Source organism: Sardina pilchardus, chromosome 5, assembly GCF_963854185.1.
Source record: "Sardina pilchardus chromosome 5, fSarPil1.1, whole genome shotgun sequence".
Taxonomy (NCBI): domain Eukaryota; kingdom Metazoa; phylum Chordata; class Actinopteri; order Clupeiformes; family Clupeidae; genus Sardina; species Sardina pilchardus.
Genome location: NC_084998.1, coordinates 15,542,588 through 15,566,303, shown reverse-complemented (window position 1 = coordinate 15,566,303; position 23,716 = coordinate 15,542,588). Strand labels below are relative to the sequence as shown.

The window sequence follows — 23,716 nt, the reverse complement described above, 5'->3', positions numbered from 1 at the left end:
GACTCGTGACACTCACTCTCTTTCTCTCTTTATTCTCTGGCTGCACCTTTCCCTGTTTTTTGATTAGTTTTGGTCCGTTCATGTCTGAACCACAGCACGGATAAGTGAAGTTTGTGCCATACCCTATGATCACCTTGTTCTAGCTGAAAGCTGAACCTTGCCCTTGTGCACTGCACCCCACACACACACACACACACACACACACACATACACCAGACATACTCAGTATTCAGTTAGCATGAAAGTGAAAGGCACCAACAGGCCTTTTATTCACCTGCAGGTTTTGAAAAGACATCCTGCTCAGTCTGACAAAAATAAGTGATTTTCAAGTTCTCCGAAATGGTGTTTGATGGAGGATGATTGAAACAAAAAACAAGGACAAACAGATTCAAACAGATGGGGCAAAGACGCAAGTGGCATGACATCGTAAGGCATTGTTCAAACTAAGAGCTAAACCTTAAGTCTGGTTTTCACCATACTAAACTCAATCTTTTAAGATTGAACATTAGTCTGGCGAGGCTGCGCTTTGTTTCTACTGCACTTCGCGTCGCTTAAGTTTCGCCAGGACTAGAGTATGGCCGTTTCTGATTGGAACCAAAAGTTCTGGCAGTAAACAGCGAAAATAGATCTGCTGGCGTCCAGCCTAAAGCTGCCGGGCGAAATTCAAATTCCCCGGAAGTTCAAGCAGGGTTCACCCAGCCTACTAAACCTTGTCACCTGCCCGCGATTATTCTGTTTATGCTAACAGTCTATGAAACCCTCTATTCAGAAATGTCTGTTGATCTTTTCCTTTCTTTTGTGACCTTCTGAAGACCATGATACAGGAGAACCAGTAAGAGGTCCCATTCACAGAGTCAAATCCAAAACTTTATGGCAGCGTACCAATTTTCTTTGTTGTGACCACAACACTGCTGTTATATATTTGACCACCATTTTGCTCCCCAAGCTTTTTTGCAATTTGAAACGTGTTCACGTCTTGTGGTGCATGGCCACTCAGAACTTTTGACGGGTCTTTTTTCAGTGTATGGGAGAATAGGCGCTGTCGTTATGTGGACAACCTGAAGACACTATGAATAGTGAGTGCCCAGAAACCGAGAAAGGGAAGTCGATAGATAGGAGTAAATTAAACATCTTTGCCCAGCGGAAAAGAACAAAAAAAGGAAGCAAGAAAGAAAGCATGGTGCTTGACAGGGTTGTTCTGTTGGTAGAAGAAAAATGGATACTCTGCCTCTGGAGAGGAGTGAGGGAGTTTGCAGAACTACGGTGTAGAATGCCTAATAAAACTTGGCTGTGGATTCCCCGCTTCTTTTGTGCCGGTTTTGAAATCTGAACAGCACGGGAGTGTCTGTCAGATGGCTGCAGCATCTAGCAATCACTGAGACATGGGGAAGTGATTCAGGTGAGGCTGGAAGGGGCCAAAGAGGCAATGCGCATTTGAAACTAACCGCAACTGACAAAAACTGTAAAAAATGGATCCTATACTGCACCCGGCTGCAGGATTTATCCGGTGGAGCGGTTTAGGTGATGACTAAGAGATCCGAGAGTAAACCGCTGCACTCGAATCAGTTGTAAAATGTATTATGTAGATGTCATGTAGGTCACGGGGAGACGAGACTGATCAGGCTGATTGAAATGACGCAGAGTTTCATTTCCCTGGGTTCAGGATACTCGAGTTGGTAATTGTCTCTTACACTGCCAGCTCTGCATCAGTGATCTCAGTGTTGGTCATGTGAGCCACCTGCTGACCCAATCATTGTCCACATAATTTGGATCAATACGCATTAGTCACACTTGAGCGTGATTTAAACCCACTGGATGAGAAACAGCACAATGAGCCCAGAGAATGCAGGAGGGGCTGAACCAAGTGTTTGAATTCCAATACTGAAATATTCTGAGGTTTTATAAATGATGTTTTACTAATGGATTGTCTGTTGTTTTTTTTTTAAGAAGAAAGACTTCAAGTCTTTGTTCAAATTGTTTTTTGTTTTTTTTAAAACTTTACTGAGTGCAAGCTTTCGGTCGTTAGACCTTTATCAGGCACTAATGGATGGTCTGACATAAAGAGTATCTAAATGCGTTGGTCAAGTCATAGTGGTCTTGCCTAGGCCACCTGATGTCAGTGTGTACTCTACAGGATGACCGATACCATCTTCTCATTGCTAAATTTCAAACACCAACTTTGCCAAAGGCAAGTAAGTTACCAGGCACAGTTACCATGGATTTAATGTGCGGATCTCTGACATCTCTGAACTCATACCAGGAATACTATGAAACATGGATACATAGATTTTAATCATCACTATGGCATATCTCTTTCTCCACCCCCCCCCCCCCCCTCTCTCTGTCTCTGTCTCTCTGTGTGTGTGATTGTTCATCTGGCAAAGGAATTGTATTTCAATTAAATTTCAAAAATCATATTTGATCTCCAAAACCAAATTTATTTTGACTGTGCTATCGATAACAAACACAGAGACAGATGTGTACTGGTGTTAAATCATGGATGAAAATCATTGTTGCTATGGTGAATAGGAAATGAATAATTCTCAAAGAAAAGAAAAACAGTGCACCTCAGGCCAAAGGAAATAGTTTCATTCTCAGCTTTTTTGAAGAAAGAAATCTTTGCTTGTGAGACATCATATGAGAACTAAGGCAAATTCTTACAGTATTAATACTATGCCAATGTCTTAAAAGGCAGTCTAGAGAAACATTCTATTTATTCTTAAAGATATGCTGTAGCATATACATTAGCACAAAATACCATCACTTAATTACTTCTTTGACCCTACTTTACATGATTGTTAGGCTTAGGGAAAAACATGTCTTATCTTATATGTAAATTAATCACATTTTAATATGTATATTCATGCAGAATTATCACCTTAAAGCAACTTAAAAGATTGTGTTTCTCTCCATGTTGGAGGCCGCAAGTCTCTCCGTGGGGAAAGCGACAGGCCTGTGCATTATTCCTCCTCCGATGGCACCTTTTCAGGTGTCTTGCTGACAGGCCTCTCCGGCATCAACCAAACAAGGCACCGCGGGGACGCGAATTGCGATCGGGGGCTGGGGAGCGCATGTCGACAGCAGGGGATAACAAAGGCTTACTATTTATACAGTGTTACCGGGGTCTGTGCTTATTTACATTTTGCAGCTCAATTGACACTAACAAACAGAATGGTATGAAAAAAAACAAGTGTGTTTAAGCCACATAGATGTATCAAGAGAATATAGCTCAAAAAGTATTAGTCAAATATGTAAAAATATGGATAAAAAAACACATAAAAATGCATGGATTTGTCTGTATCTTGGAGAAGCTCGTGATACAGCTCTCTGAGTGGATGCAGATGGGAGAGCTGAATCCAGAATAAAACATTATATCAGCATTTCACTGTGTACTTGCTTGTCTTGTTGATTTATTAACAAGTGCTAAGCACACCAACAAGCACACAAACAACATTTCCCATACTTCCCTGGTGAACCCCCCCCCCCCCCACCACCAGTCTCACCCCTTCTCAACCCGAACACCTCTGAGCTTCCGAATCAAGTTGCCGAGGTATGACAAGCTCCAAAGAGAGACGTGGACAGCGTGTTCCCAACCGACATGTCTCTCTGACTTCAGCTCACTGTTTTTAGTGCAAGCGTCCTGGTGAGGGAGCTAAATAGCCATGAATGACATCCACATCTGTGTGCTGCTCAGGCCTCACACTCTACCCTCACTGCATGCACTGTTAATAGCAACCTGAGAGATGCCTCGTGATGAGCCTCCATTTAGTGTAGTTTAACAAGTTGAGTTGTTAATATATAATAATTAATGCATGTTATATCTTGTGTTTGTTGCAAGGACAGGTTTCTTTTATTTATTTACTATTTTTTTTTATGAACTGAGTGAAAGCGATGATGATTTATGAATGCTGTAGTTAATGGTCGGAAAGCTAATGTTTGTCTGCATGGGTGTAACTGTGAGGCGTTTATCAAACCGTTATCTCGGTAATGGCTTTTGCTCGCCGTTTCCTGGCATGTGTTCATGACTTCTGACTTAACCCCGGTAGAATCCCTGGCCAGTATCTGTCGATATCTATATCCTTCCCCAGTTAAAGGCTTCTGATCTGCTTGATCTCTCTTAAACGTGGAGTGGATCACAATGTTTTGCGAGCGTGGTCTGTGCCGAGGGATTCGGTATTTGGCACTGATCCACCTTTTTTTACCTCAGTGTATATAGAGTCTGTGTGTAGAGCAGGTTATTTAAACAGAACCTTTCATTTCTCGTGCTTTAAATTCATCACCTCTTTACACTACTCTATTTGAAATATACTATTTGTGTTTGCATGTGCATCATCAACATCATAGTGTTCTATCTCTTCCATTTCTCTTCCATACATCAGTCAGCATTGTTCATCCACCAAACTCTTTAAGACTCTGAGAGTTTTGGCCTCTCTTAAGTCCATTTTTGAGAGGCTGGTGCAGTCAGGTCTGAGTTAAATGAAACATGTGCACATGGAGCATGCACCGAACGCTTTGTAACAGCTGCCTTTGAAGTGGTGATGACAACCTGCCTCCCCTTTCAATCAAAAGCTGCCTGTGCTCTCGTATCACTCCTGGCTGGCCATGATAATGTGGAGGAAGGACTCTGCATGGCCGAGACACAGAGCAATTGTTCCACGTCCTTGATACAATTCAGACAGCACGTTTTCCATTGCAAGAAAGAGGCGCTGTGTTGGACAGTAGAGTCATATCAACCCTCGTTCAGCGGAGTAATGCTGAGTACGTTTGTGGGGGTGTTTACAGGGTGAGGGGGAGATGTTCGTTATGTCACATTCTCAGATATATATATATACAGTATATATATATATATATATATATATATATATATATATATATATGTTTATCTGAGAATGTGAAAAATGAAGGCAAGATAATGTCAGAAGCTGCACATCATTTAGTTTAATGGAGCTATTATTCCCTTTCTCACGGATGCATTTGAAAGGCTGTTGAAAGGCAGTAACTGATAGGCCTGGTCCACCTAAATACCTTCCCACTCACCTATGTTTCTATTATAACATAGCTATTCCTCTGTATCAAAGGGGATTCATACCAAATAACTGTCCTCCTATGTTTTATAAATGGATTTCCCTTCATATCATAACTCAGAGAGCATCCATCTGTTACGTATATAGTATAGAAGCTTAATCTCATCCTCCCATTCAGCCGGGCACCATCACGAGCCATCCAAACGAATGTCCTGCCTCAACTCCCCGAAGGATTAATGTGCGTGTTGTCATAATACCAGCCTTTCATTACACTTCCTCAGCCTATTATATCGGCGCGGGGCCCCTCGCACAAACAAATGTCAAAAATGTCAGGGATCTCATTGCTCTCTCCCCTGAGCAGAAACGCTGTGTCATTTGCCATGAAAGTGATTAATAATGACTGAGACTGCGGAGGAGGGTGTGCGGCCGGGCGGCCATGGCGGTGGTCAGTAGTGCCCCCCCCCCCCACCCCTCCCGCTCCCGCTCTCTCCCCCGACATGAATTAAAGATTCATCTAAATTCCGAGGGCTTCCCTAGCACGGAGCAGCGTCCAAAAAGCCGATGTGTGGTGGCAAGCCTCAATGGCTACCCAAGTGTTTCGCTCTCTACCTCTCTCTGGCTCTCTCTATCTCTCTCTATCTCCCTCTCTACCTCTTTCTGGCACTCTCTGTCTCTGTCGATCTCTCTCTGGCTCTCTCTCATCTCCTCTGGACCTCTCTCTTTATCTTCTTTCCTCAGTCCCTCTGTCTTTCTCTTTATCTCCTCTCCCCTCAATACCCCCCCTCTGTCTTCTTTCTCTCTCTCCCTCTCTTCTCATCTCACCCCCCTTCCCTTTCTCCTCTTTTTTCTCTCTCTCTGTTTTCTCCTCTTCCTCCTCCCCCTTCCCTTCCTCCTCTCTTCTCTCTCTCTCTCTCTCTCTCTCTCTCTCTCTCTCTCTCTCTCTCTCTCTGTGGTCTGGCTCAGAGGACTCTGGCACACGTGTGGCCCAGGTGTGGCCCAGTTCCAGCATGGCCCTCCCTCCGGCCAGATCAGGACCCCATCTCACCCCACACTCAGCAGCTACCTATGTTCTTTTCCTTTCTTTCCCTTTTTTCTCCTCCCCCGCTCTCTCTCTCTCTACCTCTCTCTTCTGGTGCACATACCCCATGGTGCAGCCAGCCTTCTCCACCTTCTCATCACACACGGCCTACTCCTCCTAGAGGGGATGTAATCCCTTTTCTTGAGTCAGTGAAATAGAACTGACACAGGAATTTAAATGTGGATTAATAAACCTCCCAGGCTTTTGTATGCAATATTTTCCATGCATATGTTGAATGTAAATGATGTTCGGAAGGCATCCTCCCTATTACTTTCTCTCTACGGGCTAGCAGTCCCTTCCAGGTGTATACTTTTGGGATACGGAGTATCTCTCAACTCGGCATAGAAGTATGTAATCGAAGGATTCTACAGTAAAAAAAACCTGTGACCAGGAAATACATTGTGCTATGTACAGTATAACTGATATTTTACAAAATACTGTTATCCACTGCATCACAGACTCACACCAATGGAAACCGAACCCGAGACATCCAATTATCAGTTGGTAACATCCCCTCACTGCCTCTCCACATCCCTTATACACTTCTTTAAGTATAGGAAGCACACATTGTGCTACGCTCAACAATAGGAAGATGAAATATGTCTATGTATGCCACTGGGTTTTGGAGTTCAAGAGGTTGTTTACACATTGTGGGGATGTAACTTAAAGTAAAAAAAAAACTCTTTGCCTCTTTCCTACATAACATACAGTGGCTATAGCTCAATAACTCAAGCCAAGAGGAATTTCACATTTATTATATGGTTACATTATTTGGACAGAATTTCAATTTTTCATGTTGCCCTATGAGAGCACATCAATGTATTCGGTTTGGGAATATTAAGACAGTGGGGTTGCCGAGGTTACGTTGATGTTGGTATTATAAATGATCTAATGCTGATGCATAAAGCAGCTTAGGCAGGCCCCCTCGCAGACAGAAATCATTGTGGGAATCGACTGTGTAGCCGAGGTTACGTGCTGTTGCTGCTCACCCAGCCCCCGTTCCCTTAATGTTCTACCTGCGGCAAGCCCTGGAGACATAAACACCCCCCCCCCCCCCCAGCCCCAGCCCCAGCCTTCCCGCTGAGTCCGGCCGCGGGGGCACCGCACGACTGCCAGAGGTCCCTACACTGACCTGCAGACGGAGCATCGGTGTCAGGGGGATGTCAATAAATATTATCATCTGTATTGCCCGCCTTGACACAGGCTGTTAAGTGGGATTGTCAAGAGATCAATTTTCTCTGCGGATTCTCTGCTATGTCCGATTTGCCACCTACAGAAGCTGTAAAGCGGTTGCTAGGAGGGTGTGATTGGCTTGTGAGCCCGGAGCCGGATCTGGCTCTGATTTGGCCCAGGTCTGGTCCATATCTGACAGGTTATTGACAGGTTATTGCTCCAGAGTCATCTGCTTTCTGTAGGTGGGACGAAACCCCGTCAAGATGTCATTGACCCTGTATGACATGTTAGATGTGTTATATAGTACATAAATACATAGATGTAATATGCAAAATGCACATTAACAATCATGAAGGTATTGGAAGGAATCTATGCAGAGCTGACTTGTTGATAAAGCGCAGCGTTCCTACATAGGAACACCTTCATGCTCAGAAAACTTCGGAAATACTTCGCTAATACTTTTTAAGCACTGACTTCTCTGCAACATTTTCTCTGTTATGACTGTAAGTAGTGTTCTGCAGCAATCTTAACCGTAAATCTGTAAATCTGACAAAGGCTATTTTTCCAAGGCAGTTTGGGTGTGTGTTTCTGTGTGTGTGTTTGTGTCTGTGGGGAGTTGCTGTTGTCTTTTTTTGGTAAAGGCTGTAATTTATCCGTATACCTACAGTTGTACAACTGAGCAGATTTAATATTCCACACAGTCGTGGAGCTGCTGAAAATTTTCCCTTGAGGACTGTGTTTTATCTCTGAGTTGACATGGTTGTTGTGTGCCTTGGGCAAGGATCTCTCTCCCTCTCTTACACTCATTTGCATGGAACCATAGCACAATGCACTGGATGGAGTTTAGCACTCTCAGGGCCTCTTGGTGTTAACACTGATGCAAGGTCAATAGAGGCACAGCAGGTTGTATGGGCGCTGTCCAGCACTTGTCCTCCTGACGCAAGAGTGCTAAAACCAAGAGCCAGAAAAATACAGGCTTCCCATTGCGGCGTGTTCATTCAGTTTGGAGGACATCATTCCCAGAGAAATTGCATATAGTTTAGCAACTCAGAGAAACATTCTTAATCCTGTAGGATATGTCCCTTAATCAACTCACACGTATACACACGCATGCTGATCTGCGTAATAATTTGTGCTGCATTTGTTTTTAATCTGTGTTACGAGAACCATACTTCTCTAAAAGCATGAATCGTTAATATAAACGGCGTCTTTTTCTCAGATGAACAAGGGCTTGTGTGATTTGAAGTGATGCGCAGGATGCAGAGACGGCAGGTTCTTGGACAGCATCGCTTTAGTGGGTCTGGGATGGCTCTCCAAGCAGCCTCGCACTAATCACAACCAATACCTTGGTGAAGGAGGGACTTCTTGGCGCTTGCGTTGGCTGCTGCTTTACAGTCACAGAGATACTGGAATTTAGCGGGAAGTGCGCTCTGCTCCACTTCACTTTTCCCCGTATTTTTGGGGGGTTCGAATATTTGGGCAACAGCGAATATCAGCCAGAAGCACACAATCAAATCGCGATGAAGAATCCATTGTGCTGGGTTATCCTGACCGGAGTGGCCTTTCTTTTGATTCAACAAGGTAAGCACTCAACAGACAGAGGGAAATAACAGTAATGTTGCGGTTTCTTCAATTATATTGTGCTTTGAATGTGATTGTACGGAAAAGCTATCATTCACTTGGTGGGAATGCAGTGTTGTGCCGCTAATGCACTTAGAGGTTGCGTGGGTCTTATGTTTGACGTGGATACAAACTAAGTAGTGGATTAATTCAGTGACATGTCAAGTGCCCATGAGCATAAGCTAATGAAGACGGCTGCCAAAAATATCTGTAAAGATGGGTTTTATGCGTTGCCTCTTATATTTGTCTTACGTGGTCTGTGTCAAAGACTGGCAGTCTTTGCTTTAAAACTTTTCATTGTAGCCTATGGCGCGCAGCGATTATGAGCTTCAGTTTCCCCCCATAAGAGTGTCGTTTTTTTCTATTTATCGGAGTTTACCGTAGTCTTTTCTGTTCGTAAACATGAGTGCCTGTTTTTTTCCCCCAGCGAAACATCGTTTCATGAATTTAAAGATGCCGTAGCCTATCTCTTGTTATCTCAGACATGTTCGTTGTAGCTGTCAAAAATGACGTCGGACAAGATCCAAACGTAGTGTTCATTAAGAAATGGTTGCTAATCCTCTTTTGACAGCATGTTCAGGTCATCAATGTTAAGCCGAATTAACCCCAAGGCGCGATTTTGTTGGCGCTGCAACCGTCTTTGGGCAACATGAAACAGGCTACGTAGCAAAGAATGACTTCAGCACTGGACTACAGCCTATTCAGTTGCTGGTTTGTGTAACTTCATCGAAGTCACATTGAAAATATCACTGCTTAGTAACTGCTGCTCGTTTAAGAATGCTGTTAAGTCTGGAGTGCCTATTGGAGTGAAACCTTTTTCATTATGTTCATTATTAAAATTAATTACCATCATTATTTAAATGCTTGCATTAACGTTGAGATGTATAGCAGTCCAAGTGCCCTTTACCTAGTAGGAGTCTTGTCCTTGGCATAACAAAGAAGACAGCTATTGCACTCTCTGAACTTGAACTTGCATTAGGCTGCATTCTACATGATAGAAAATAAATGCACCCACACAATGGAACCCCCTGTGCTCTTTAAAGGAGCTGAGAAACAGAGATATCTTCTTCATCTATCAGACAACATCATCCTCAGTCGAGGAGGGAGCACTGGAAGTTCAAGAATAACAACACCCGGTAGTAAAGGGAAGTTGGTTGTCAGGGGCACCGAGCGGTTTCCCTCTCCCCGCCACCCCCCCCCCCCCCCCTTTCCCCTCCATCTCTGTCTGGTGTGCTTTCCCTCGCTCTCATAGGTCCTCTGTGTGGCTATAAGGTGGCTGTGGCAGTCAGTGCGTTGCCAGGAAGCAGCACATAGCCCTGCGGTGCTCGGGCCAAGATCCCGCAGGCCTCCCTCTATTGTGGCCTCCGGGCCTTCTCCTGGCCTGTCGGCGGCTGCCAACGCCAGAGTTATTTGTGATTAAATTGAAATTTGGAGCAACAGCTGTTGTTCAACTTCCCGCAGAGAGGATCCTGTGGAAAACATTTAACAGAGGGAGACAAGCTTCCGAAAGAGAGACATTGAGAGCATTGCTCGTTTTTTTGCTGGAGGAGCCTCACTGTTGCAGTTTTGTGTGTGTGTCTGTGCACCACTGCAGAATGTCTGTGTGTGTTTTTGTGGTTGTGTGTGTGTGTGTGTGTGTGTGTGTGTGTGTGTGTGTTGGGGGGGGGGGGGGGGGGGGTTACACAGATTCCACTCCTGTGTAATGACATGGATTGAGCGGTGCCTGCCTGATATGTCCCCACCGCCCGCACCTCTCTGATGGGCTCAGGAGAGTGCTGGAATTGGCGCGCGCCCGTGCTCCGGGTTCAGCCGGTGATGGAGAGTGATTGGTCTGCACAGCTGCTGATTGTCATGTAGATGAGCGATGAGATGTTGCAGCACAAGCATTGTGGCTCCGGCTCTCTCTCTCTCTCTATTGCATTTACTGGGTTTTCATGTGGGTGGGTGGGGGGGAGCACTGTCACGTGGAAGGTGTCCTCTAATTTAGGAAATCAAAGTGCGATCTCATATTTTTTTTTTCCAAAGTGGCCCTCTCCCAGAGCTTCACAGCATGATATGTTATTAAGCAAATTAGGCACATTAGGCATAGATGATGACTGTGAATAATTGACAACGGTTACAACCCAGATGTGAAATTGCCACTTTGCCTGTTTCATCAGATGAACATAAGGGCTTGGTCTCAAGGAGCATATTATAAATTAGAGGATGCTGCCATCATGTTGATGTATTATGTAAGGCGAGGAATAACAACTTGTTTGATTGCAAACAAGTCATTTTCAGTGGACATGTTATGAAGGGGGAAACATTTACACTTGGATTATAGATTTATAATCTAGATGTGAAATCTGGACGTTAAAGTGTGTACGTTTTAGTGTTGGATTTACTTCGAGCACACACACACACACACACACACACACACACACACGTTCTTCACACTCCACACACAATACACGCACACATTTGCTTAAAGAGTTGATGCGATGTGAAAGAGGCTTGGCAGAGGATTTCTGAAAGTTATTAGGTGATGCAAACACCACCGATTGAGTTCATATACCATAAAAGATCAGCCACAAAGGACAGATTATTTTGTGCTGTTGCAGGGTCACAACAATGGCTATCTGAATAGTGCCGCAAGGATCAGGGTTTAGCCGAGCTGTCTCGAGGACTAATCTGGTGCAGGAAACACAATATTACTGTCACATCAAAGTGACATTTTTTCACACAATATTTTTTTTTGTGGATTTATTCCCTTGGAGTACCATACAAAAATGTCAGTAGCTTAGTCTGATGCACTCTATATCTATGGGTTATGGTTTTTAATAAAGTAGAAAGAGCCATATTCATTATTTCTGCAGGATGTTACTCAATGGCTTACTATTTCATATTAAAAATTTAGAATTGGGAATGGGGTAAGAGAAATTCAAAGTTTCAGGTATTTTGCAGACACTCTGAAACCACTTGCAAAGATCTGTGTAGCATTAGGGATTTGACGCTAGGTCAGTGATCGCTCACAAAGTGATGATGCTGAATAGTGCACCAGCATGTGTGGATCTGGCCCTGGTCTGATCTAGGGCACTAGGAAGTTAGATGCTATCCAGGATGGATGGCTGCCCTAAGTAGAGTAAGCCATGCCTGTGTCCAAGGTCCACCACATCAGGTGGTCAATGGTTTTTGGGTCTGTGTATTTGTCTGTAAGCAATACCAAGACCATCAACCTGATTGTTATGGGTGGAAAGGTGTAGTATGCCTCAAGGAAGAACCCATTACATTTCAGACTAGATTTGAATCATGGAGCAGATCCGTGTTTTATTTCCAGTAATAGTTGGTGCTCCTTCAAGTGCACCAACTGAAATGTGTTTAATGAATATGTGTAATGGGTTGGTTGGTGTAATGATACTTCTTATTTATATAGCTCAACAATTTCAAAACTGTAATCAAAAGTTATTGTTGAAAGCATATTAATTGGTATTTTATTTTCATATAAATATGGTCTTATATTTCAAAAGCTATGGACAAGTGCTATTATTACTTCTCTCATCAACTTCATTGTTTACATGACTGACTTGTTTACCATTACTGCCAGCCAAATTAATTGTTAGCTGAGATGACAGGCTTGGACAAGTGCATTCTTGGGGCTGTCATGTCTTCTGTCACTTAGCCACACATTTTTTATTCAAAAGTCAGACCATCAATGACACTGATGTGACAAAACCGTTCTCTCCAGTGACACCAACCTCCAAGATGCCCATGAGGTCTTCTTTTGAATGCGAGATTGAAATGTTCACAGTCTGAGGATCCCTTTGAGCTTATCAAAGAAGGATGTGACACACGGTAACATAATGGCCGTAATAAGAGCATGATGATACTCTTCCTTCGAATGATGGTGGTGCTGTCACTTTTCTGTTCTTATCAAGGGCCACTTGTGTTAGATTGAGATGATGGGTTATATGTCTATTAAAGAGAGAGGAAATTGAATTATCAGTGGCGGAAGGTGCTATAGGTTGCATATTTAAAGAGAAACTTGAAAGACAGTGGATAAAAGTATGTGCTCAAAAATGTCTCGGATATCTTGGGTATTCTGCTTTGAAATAGCCTTAGGTATGTACGGAAACAAAGAAACGGCATAGGAATCTTGGGAACAGCTCTACTATCTGCCATTCCTTCAGAATAGATGCAGCGAACCTATTTAATTGATATTGTCAGCAACAACCAAAAAGTAAACTACATTCGGCATATTCAACGACACCGTGATCTTTTAGTTGCATATTTATGTATTTGAGTGCAGCAGACAGTGTTTTGTGTTTTCCAGCCAGACGCGTCTGAAGTTCAGCGACAACTGTTGAAGCCGCCTAAGAGGTCCTCAAAGCCTCTCCCCGTGGCGCTTATGACTTTGAATATCAAATCTGCATCCCACACGCTCAGCTCGGCCGGAAAGTAACGTTTAAAGTGCAGCGTGAAGCCAGACCGATAGCCGTTATTAGAGAGCAGATGGTGCCATCAGTTGTTAAGAAGCACATGGTCAGGACTTAATCCCCATGTTTGTGATTACTACATGCCAGGCTTGTGCACTGCCGAGGCAGGCTATAGGGGTAGAGAGAGAGACACACACACACACACACACACAGAGGGAAGGGAAACCACAGATATTTCAATTAGTGCTCTAGCAGTTGGCGTCGAAGCCTTCCGCAAGGCTCTGGTTGAAAATGAGTCTTCTGATCCGTCTGAGATTTCGTTAGTTTTGCTTTCAAGGATACAATCGGGAACATAATGAATGCTGAATTGATGTTGTCTCTACGCTTCCGTGCTATGCTCTGTGATTTCAAATGAATGAAACGTTTTGCATCAACCATGTTCGGGTTTTGGATGATCATGTAAAGCATCAGAGACAGACAGTCACTTTCAAGCGCTTTATAGGCTGTTTTTATATGTAGTGCTGTTGTAATGAATTTTTATTTACACAGAAAATTAGATTCAGCTCTTTGAAGAGCAGCATCAAACCCTTAAAATAAACAACACATTTAATATTCCCTGTGGGAGTACCGTATGTATACTTTACCTCACCATATTTTACTCACAAAGCTGAATGATCTGTGCTGTGACGTGTCTGAAAAGTTTATCTCAGGACTCGATGCTCTCAAAGCCAGTTTTTCCAGCTCTGTTAGCACGCTTCATTTAAGCTAACAAGCCGGTTGGGAACCCAATTACAATGGTAAATTGAAAAGCCCAAGTCACAAAGAAGCAGCACAAACTTTTGAAATAGGGAGGGGGAAAAAAATCCAAGTCGTGTAAAAACATAGATAAAATCATGGCCGAATGTGCCCTGATGTTGGTGCTTTGTGATGTAGTATCTGTCTGTGGTTGTGGTACATGCACACTGTTGCTGTTGATGCAGGCATAAGGGCTGGGATGAGCGCTGTGTAGGCGAAGTCAGCAGAAGGATTGGCCGCCTCTGACCAATGCCAGGTCTCAAGCCTTTGAAGTAGCTTTCTGGTTGTAGTGTAAGCAGCTGGGGGCGTTATGTGCCAGAGGACGGCTGGGCCACTGGCCTACTCGGACACAGTGCCCAGCCATGTGAGTGTTGGCCTTGAGTAAGCCTGCTCTTTGTGTCCAGGGATTAGTGGGTCAGGTAGATCGAGCTGCATATAGCACCCTAAGCACTAACTTTTCTTCCGGTGTGTTATTTTAATGGTAAACAAGGTTTGCATGGTGGGATGGTGGGTAATTTTGCCAAGACTGTAACCATACTTCACATGCATGCCAATAGCAATGCTAATTTTAGAAGGCATTTAGTATCTATTGTTCTATTGAATAGCTTTTCAATTAAAACAATTATAACATTGCACTGCATTGATAGTCTATTGTGTCAGCATTTGACTGATATTGATACAGGTATGGTATTGAACCTCAGTCATTTTGAAATGAGTATTTTGCTAGCTGTCTGCTAATCCAACTAGCATGGTCCTGAAGTGACCTGGTTGCATTGATGACAGCATGGAAGACATGGCTGTCATTCATGCGCCTGTGTCGGAGTATTCTGAGCTGCTCGTGGAAACCATGACGCTGATCTGATGGATGGCTTGACAAGCTTGTCACATTGCCACCTATAGTGCTGAAAGATCTGGAATAAAAAAAAAATTGGAGAAGTGCGACTCACCATTATCATTTAGTTTTTATTGTAGATAATAAAAAAGAAAGGAAAAGAAAAGAAAAGAAAAGAAAAGAAAAGGGTTGTTAGCAGGCTTGGGTTGCACTCGGCGCTGCTTCAGAAATAGCAGTTTCCATTTCACACATTTTCATCACTCCTTCAGGCCTCTGTAATGCTATTAGAGACTTTTCTAAACAGACTGTTTGTCTGTTTGTATGTTTCCCAATGCTCTCTCGCATAGCAGTGGGATAACCCTTACCCTCTTGTGTGACTCTCCCCCAAGTGAAGTGTGGGCCTGAAAGGGAAAGAAACTACACAAATAAATAAAAAAGATGCTACCACACAGAAGAGTAAAAACGAATTGTTCCTGCCAACTATTTCTGAAGTGGTGCGCTTGTGAAGCAGCAGATTAAGAAAATAAATGTAGTCGGCCCCCACGCGTGTGTGTGTGTGTGTGTGTGTGTGTGTGTATGTGTGTGTATGGTGTATGGCGAGAGGAAGCAAATCAAGTCAGCTGAGTGTAAGCTGCTGTCCTGAGGATTGTGTTATTTTGGAAGGATTGAAGAGCAGGATGCAGCCATGATTACTCTGGAGTTTATATGCCGAGTCAGCATTCTGGGGCTGCCATATTTCCCAAACCTTTTTCCCCCCTTTCTCTGGGACTTTGCTGTGCTCATTGAATTTCATGGAGGCTTAGGGGGAATCCTCATAATTAATGTTCAATGCTTGACTGGGAATCTTAATAGACGTCTTAGGTCAGTATGAAAATGAATGTGTCTCATTAAAAGCGGTCCCTTTGTTGTGATTTAAAAAAATTGTTTCGTTTAGCTCAGCTTGAATGGTACAACAATATTCCTGCATGCTTCTTAGCTCATTCTTTTTATTTATTTATTTATTTTTAATCTTTTTTTCTTTTTTTTTCTGGTCACACTGTATGCCAATGTACTTCACACTTCGCAAACACCATGATTTGTTGAATACAGAATGCGGCTGGTTAATTGTCGGCAGCTTCCAAATGAATTAATCGGCCCATTATGCTCATAGCATATTCAGGAGTTTGCGATGGATAATTCATTCACCCTGCATCCTCTCATTCATGCTGGGCTTTTTTTTCAGAGGGATGTTTGCACTTTTTGTGTGTTCAGTTCCTTCTCTGACTCACACTGCATTTCTAAACAGAAATGTGTTTGCTGTGTTTTGAGGTGTTCAGGTTCTTTTTAGAAATGCCTGCTATTTCCTCTGGAGAGCTTCATCAGTTACAGATTTGATTACGCTATCTGATAATGAGCTTTTCAGCTACAGTCATGAGAAAAAATGCTTTGTGTCACGATATGCGTAGTGAATACATTATTGTGTGTTTATAACCATAGCATATTATTGCACTCAGCATTAAGAGTCAGATTTCTCAATCAGATTGATCAGGCCCTGAAGATGGAGCCTTGTGCGTACTGTAGTAGATGAATTCCTTTTTGCTGTCTGTTGCAACAGATTGTGTTTTGCCTTATGACTACATACCTCATTAAAAATCCTGACACTCAATCTATACTGGTCCGGAATAAACTAATTTTTCAAATCCCATAAGAGTAGATCATGGGATTTGCATATTTAATAGGAATTTTTAATGAAGATGGTACATATGGTGAGAGACTTAACTACGGCTTTGTTTTGAGGGAAACTTCAGTGTTCCTGGAGACGTTAACATCGTTTGCACTCTCCCCGTTTCCTCACTGAGTTGTTTGCCAGTCTCTGACGCTCTTCTTTCCCACAGCAAAGTAATTTGGACCAGTTAATTGGCTTGTTTTACATTGCTTTGTGATACTGTAGCAAATTGGGCCAAAACATGTTTTGAATATCTCTGTCCTCAGACACCAGAGAAAGGGAGAGAGAAAGGGAGGAGAGAGAAAGGGAGGAGAGAGGGTGAGAGAGAGAGAGAGAGAGAAAGAGAGAGAGGGGAGGAAAAGAACTCTGTTGAGACAGTTATCATATCAGGCGTTATTATATCATCCGCTTTGCTTCCAAGTTAATATATGTAATATCCCCGTCACCGGTATGTCGGGGTGTCTGTAGTACAAGATGAGTTAAGATATAATGATGATACCGGTAAGGGATCATGGAGTAATTTCGCTAAGATAACAGATCGCTAATGAAGGTGTGCTGCCAGGTACCCCCAGAGACCGCCTGTGCTTTGTAGAGACCATGGGGATGGGCAGACTCCCGTAATTTCCACTTTGAGCAGCACATCTGCACAGACTAAAGCTCCGTAATCAGCAATGTCCTCTCCCACACCGTCGTGGGCATAATGTCTCGCTGCTTTACTTTCCCTCTCATTATAGGACACACCACAGACAGCAGGTTTTGGTGACAAATCACCGCCCTCGCGGCTCGCGCAGGCCGGAATGAGAACCGAGTCAATGCACCTCTGCCGGCGTAGAGTCTCTCACTCCTGTCTGAGGCGCGGCAGGAGAAAGAGCCGGAGAAATGTAATGTAGTAGCCTACTGTCGTTTCAAATGGCTGCCCATGTGCATTTGAGACAGAAAAGACAAAAAAAACTAAACAGAAAAGCAAAAAAAAAACCCACAGATGTGTCGACGAGGGGGTTGCTTGATATGGTGTGGGAAGCAATGCAGGTCACGTGCTTTGATTATGTAGTCCCAACAAAGTGCGTTTTTGTCCCGGGTTGGAAGTGCTGAAGACACACTGCCTTTGTTCGGTCATCTTGTGTAACACTGGAGGGTAACAATGGCTCTCTAAAAATTCACAGCGCACATGTGGAAGTAAAAAGATTGCCATGGAAAGTGAGTCAGTGGACTTGAATTTGGTGTGCGACCTCTTCACATCACTTTGATTGTGAACTTGTTTTGTGACTGTGCGCTCATGTAAAAACCTTGAGCTGTTCGCACCACTCCACGGTGTAGTGGCTCTCAAAGAAAACCGTATTTAGTCTTTAAGAGGTTATGCTTATTCTACCACTGCATCGTCCCATATTTGCTGTGCTTAAATTTTGTGTTGGCATATACATTATGTTTCCTGAAATGCAGCCCTGTTGTGGATCATCTACGGTTCACGAGCACGATTTTGGGAAGGGGCTTGGAGGTGAAATTGATGTCAAAATCAGGCAAATCCGCTCAGCGGAGGCCGTTCCTAGCAGTTGCTGTCTTCTCGGTGGCACTTTGAAAACGTTGAAAGGCGCGCGCTGCGACTTTCCCCACAGACGATAAGCCCCCTTCTGAAGCTTGTGCAGGTTTCCTCAGCTGTGCCGCAAGGTATAGCGAATAAAAAAAACGAAATAACGTGAATATTTGCATGCCAAGATAATACCCTTGTTCCTGAAGCCAGCCCACATGTGCGGAAGTGTCTTGGCATGAGTAGAATACTGAATTCAAATGAAACAACTTGTTAGTGCACAGGATCTATCTACCATCCCAAGTGTCTCTGGTGCAGTTTACCGCTGGGAATAGTTAAATTAATTCAAAGACAGGCAGGAGTGAGTGACATGTATTTTAAATAATAAGCAGTGGGGCCTGGTGTGCAATTTGATGGCATATTTTACAACTCAAACGCGGCTTCCACATACTCATTTGATTCGGAGGTTAGTTTTGTGCAGGATGGATGTATGCTGAAACATGCATGAATCTCTCATCAGCGCATGATCCAGATGGTGTCTGACACTGAGACCCCTGGTGCGTCAGATCAGGGCCAAATCGGGGCCGTATCGGGGCCGGATCTGCTGTGAAGAGTCAGTTTCCATATGGGAAATATGGCATTCACTGTGTTCCTCTTAGCTGTGTGGTGTGCTATGATTTGTGTGGCCAGTCAGAGAAATCCTGTTGTTGTTGTTGTCGTTGTTTTTTTTACCCTGCCAGCATACCAGTAACCTGATTGATTTTTTACAGTCTGTCCTTGGGACAGAGGCATTATCACAGAGAGAGCAGGATTCCCTGTCAATCTCCCAGATTTATCTGGAAGTCGCATGATGCATGGTCAGATCCCTGTGATTTAATTAAGAAATGCATCCGTCACGGCTGGTAGCCGCAGATTAAAACGGCTTGTCAGTAAAGGGAAGCTTCTGATCAGTTTGATGGCCCCCCCCTCTACCTGCAAAACAACATGTTGCCTCTTTTTTTATTTTTTACTTCCAACCGCCATACCAAATTGTATTCTCATAAGCAGGGCATTGAGGCACTTAGACCTCATCTTCCTGTACATTACCTTGAGTAACACAGGTGATAACTGTGATTCACACTTAGCGAGAAGCACCATTAGCCCGTTCTCCTACAGCCCTGTTCAGTGAGACCCTTCAAAAAAATGTTCTCCACCCTCCGCGAGCGACTCCACCAGTTTGTTGTCTAAGGAGATGCATGCCCAGGCGTTAATAGGGGAGGACGTGCTGCGGCTGTGCATGTTTCGTCGGGGAAGGCCGGGCGCGGGAATGAGGTCCCCCGGGGAGCGTTGTTCCTCGCCTGACTAGAATGAGCCTGAAAAATACAGCCAATTGAATTAAGAAAGGGAGGGATTTTGCACACAGACCGGGGGTTTCCACCTTATTTTCCACCCCAGCTCGCGGACCAGTAAGCCCTTATAGAGGGAAAAGCTGCATAGAGGAGCGAGGATTCAATTGAGCTGCGTTTTCTTGCTTTTTTTCTTTTTTTTTTTACGAAAAAAGTCTCATTTCAGGCTTCTGAAAGTCCATGAAATAAAAGGTGGCTGCACAAATGATTTGCCAGTTAATGGAGACGCAAAACAGGCTGGCATTTTTAGCTCTCTGAAGACTTCTTTGTGAAGAAGCGCCATTAAAGACAAAAATGAACCATATTCCCGAAGACTGCTCATGTGTCACAGACTGCATAGTCTAGGCACAGTGCACATTTCTCTCTGTAAGCATGGGTTATTGTGCAACAGATAAGCTGGTGTAGGGTTGTATGTAAAATAAGCCACAGCCCATCTATTGTATGGCTGAATTGGTTGTGTATTACAGTCTCTGCCAGCACTTCTGCAGACACAAAAGGACCATGTCTGGACGTGTTGCCCTCAGTGCTCAATACCGTCTTAAAGGAAGCGGTGGGAGGCTCTTCAGGAAAAAGTTCAGTATAGTCAACATAGTGACAAACTTGAGTGTGTACAGAATGTATCAGTAAGCCCACACAACAGTTTCCTGCAGTGTATTGGTCCACAAAACCGTAGCCTGCAGCGTATTGCTTGGGGTGACTGCATTTTTTTTTTCCAAAGGTGCCCCTTTCAGGAGACTGAAAAACCAGATGTTTGTTTAAAGTTTTGCAAGCACGGCTTTATCTGTGGACGACAGTAAGTCAGGGCAACAGATGCTACTGTGCTGAAGTTGAAGGCAAACATTTTGGCTGGCTTGCCTGGTGTCTGAGTGAGAATTTGTGTTGCATCATATTTGGACAACAGTGGCAATTTGCTGCTCTGTAGACCATGGTTGTAAGGAGATAGAGTCATCCTGCCCTGTGGGATAGACATCCAAAATAAGACCACATCAAAAGATAATGCAAAGGCATGCTGTCAAATCCACAGAGCCTCTATGGCTGTGCCCAGCTGTGTAAATGTTATGATTAATGAGGTGTTTACTTCATAAGAAGGTGATTTATATTAACCATGTTCATTGTAAACAATACTTATGGGCACAATGGTGTACCTCCCTTGTCAAGATCATCAAACCTACTAATTATGAAAGACAATGTCAATATCAATTACACACTGCATCTCCGTAGCTACAGATATACCGGCAGACAAGAAAGTGCCCATCACTTATGAGATTCCAGAAGGATGATGACGATAGAGATGGTTTTGTGTTTGTGTTTTGTTTGTACAAGGTCAAGGTTAGGGGTTAATTTTGCTATCTAGCAGAATGTAAATGTTCTGTGGTTGCAGTATGAACTACTTGATGTTCATGTTATATGCTAACTGATCTTGCATGCATTAAGAAATCTGTTTGGAATAATTTTATATATGAGTGCTGTCTGTGCCGGTTGAAGATGTTAATATTTGACCTCTTGGACATCTTCAACATGGTACGGTAGCATCTTTGAAGTACATTCATGCATGATGTAACACATGATCTTTGCCGTCGTACAGTAAACAAAGTCTTCTCATGCTGCATGCTAATGCTGTTAACGTCCGAGCCCTTTTGATAACACATTCCATTGCTGTACTCCTAAGCAACTGGCCCTTTTAAACAAGGTTAATATTCATTTCCATGAGGGTTGCGCTTGCTTTGATTAAATGTTTTAAGGTCATAACCATACTTCAGTATCTTGCAGTCCATGAAAAACTTGGCAATTGCCCCATGGACCTTGCAATTTACTACGACCACTGGGCATTGAACAATTTGAAGAACAACTTGAAGAACATCTGGGATACTATTTTTGTTTGGCTGTAACTGCTTCATATCATTTTTATGCATATAATAGGCTGACTTATGTCATTTAGAGGAAGTGATAAATGATTACTACTCTCTAAGTGTAGGTGTTAAAAATGAAAGGGTTCACAGCCGCATGGAGCAGCATTCTCCAGCAGGTTTGAGACTCTGCTCTCCCTATACACTGAAGACTCAGGCAGGCATGGCCAGAGCTCCCTGACTTACTCGTGCAACAAGCCAGTTAACATAGGCAATACACACACTGGCAAGAGCTTTAAAAAAAAACAGCATTTTTCCAAAAAACTGTCTGTACTCGACTGAATGACCATTTATTTTAGGAATGAAAGCCTTTGAATATTATAAACACAGGCTCAGGGCTTCATAGATGTTTTAGTTGCTATGGTAGTAGTCCCTTGATGGTAGTTTGTTGCTCTGCCACAAAGTAGCAAAGATTCTTGTTATAACGTTGGGAAACACCACAGGGGAAAAGCACTGTTGCCCTTAGATATGCCCAATGTAGTGCGGTGGTGGCTCCAACATGACTTTGATTAATGGCAGAAAATAAAACTAAAAATACACAAAAGACTACTGAAAAAGACCTGTATGGACGGAGGGTCTGTTATTTGTCAGGTATTCAGAATGCCTTATTCTTCAGCGCTCTCTCAAATGCTCTAGCTGTTGTTGATGACTCTCAAAGCCGTTTGGAAGAGCAGGGCCCATGTTCTCTCTGGGATAACAATCAGTACGCTGGGAGTTGGTGATTTCTGTCATGTCACACAAGACTGATTGTCTCTGTAAATGATGGTTGCTAACCCCTGACAAGGCTGTCTCCTTAAATCACCACACGCAGCTCTTGACAGCCTCACTTGATGAGTGTCTCCTCAGTATTTTAGCCATGTTGAATGCTTTGCCTTTCTTCTAGTAAAGTATCTCACACAGCCTAGGCAAATGTAATTTCCTCAATAATTTTGCATGTAATATGCCGAGACATTGCATCCTTACATCTCCATACCATCTTGACAGCACTGGGGTGCAGTAAGTCGTGAGGCATTTTTCTCTTTTTTTTGTGTGCTGTGAAATCCCATTTCCTTTGAGAGAACCAAAGGCACCCTCGACTGCCGGAGGGGCTAACCACCTCAGCCCCCAACCACCAGAGTCAGGGGTTGCACCCCTGGTGTCAATATTCAATTAGTCTCCCAATGACTTTGAATCTGTGCCAGCAGGATATGGTTGTCAGGATGTCTCCCTTTCTCTTTCTCTCTTCTCTCTCTCTCTCTCTTTCCTTCTCTCTCTGTCTATCTCCCTCTCTCTGTCTCTCTCACTCTCGTTCGCTTCACTTGGGAGAAGCCAACTTCAGTCACGGTATTCACATTATTGGATAAAGCCTAAAGCCCTAAGACTGGCGCCGGTGCAATCGGCAGGTGTGGGGGTGGGGGTGGGGGCGTGGGGAGGAGCGAGGGGAAGGAAGGCAGGGATGGTTTCGTCCTCAGAAGACCAGCCATCTTGTTTACGTTCTTTAAAATTATAAGTGGACTGGAGTTGTAGAGAGAGAGAGAAAGAGTGAGAGGAGAGAGAGAGAGACAGAGATAGAGAGAGAGAGAGAGGAAGGAAGGGAACATTGTGTTTAGACAGGTCATGTTGAAGGCAGAGTAGAGGGAAGGGACTTATCTTATTTAGATGCGTCCCAGGTAAACACGCTTAGCTGTGCCGTGTGCCGCGCGCGCGGGCCGTGACAGGCACAAGGGGATGATGGGATATGCGCTGGAGGCCCTCCTTCAACTGCATGCTTAACTACTTCATGTAACTTTCATGTGATGCATCGAGGGAAGTTTTTCGCTTTGCCTTTTTCTTTTGTGGAATTTCACATTGAAAGTGAACTGCTCAGATCAGTCCATCAAAATAGGCACGGGCTATAGTTTCACATCAGTGCTTTTAGTTGATGTTACTCTGTGTCAGTTGGTGTAAATGCTTGGCATTCTCATGGGTGAGCCACTCAGAGGTCGTTCAATTAAAAGGGAAGACGTATAATAGAAATGTGTGCTTTTCCGTGTCCTTGTGTTGACTGAATATCTGCAGTCACAGTCGATTTTTCTCTCAGTCTTTTCAGTATGAGTTTGTATGATGGCTTGAGTGGTGGCTTCAGTTTTTTCACTCATCAGTTCATCACTCTCTCACTCTCATCAGTTGGTACACAAGGTAATAACATTTTAGAACTCCTGTCTATTCGAATATGCCTATCAAGTCTATCACACGAACATGAACGTTTATTAATATCCAGGAACAAAATCATCTGATTCCC

The 23,716-nt window shown here is 43.5% G+C and overlaps 1 protein-coding gene across 3 annotated transcripts in view; it reads left to right on the top strand.

The window, feature by feature from the left end:
- Positions 1 to 8,628: 8,628 nt before the first annotated feature.
- ntm (neurotrimin) overlaps positions 8,629 to 23,716 on the top strand; it is a 231,050-nt gene continuing 215,962 nt past the window's right edge. For all 3 annotated transcript variants that reach the window (XM_062536619.1, XM_062536618.1, XM_062536617.1), the window contains exon 1: positions 8,629 to 8,856. In XM_062536619.1, coding sequence (XP_062392603.1) covers positions 8,796 to 8,856 — 61 coding nt within the window. In that variant the 5' untranslated portion in view covers positions 8,629 to 8,795. The remainder of the gene's footprint in view (positions 8,857 to 23,716) is intronic.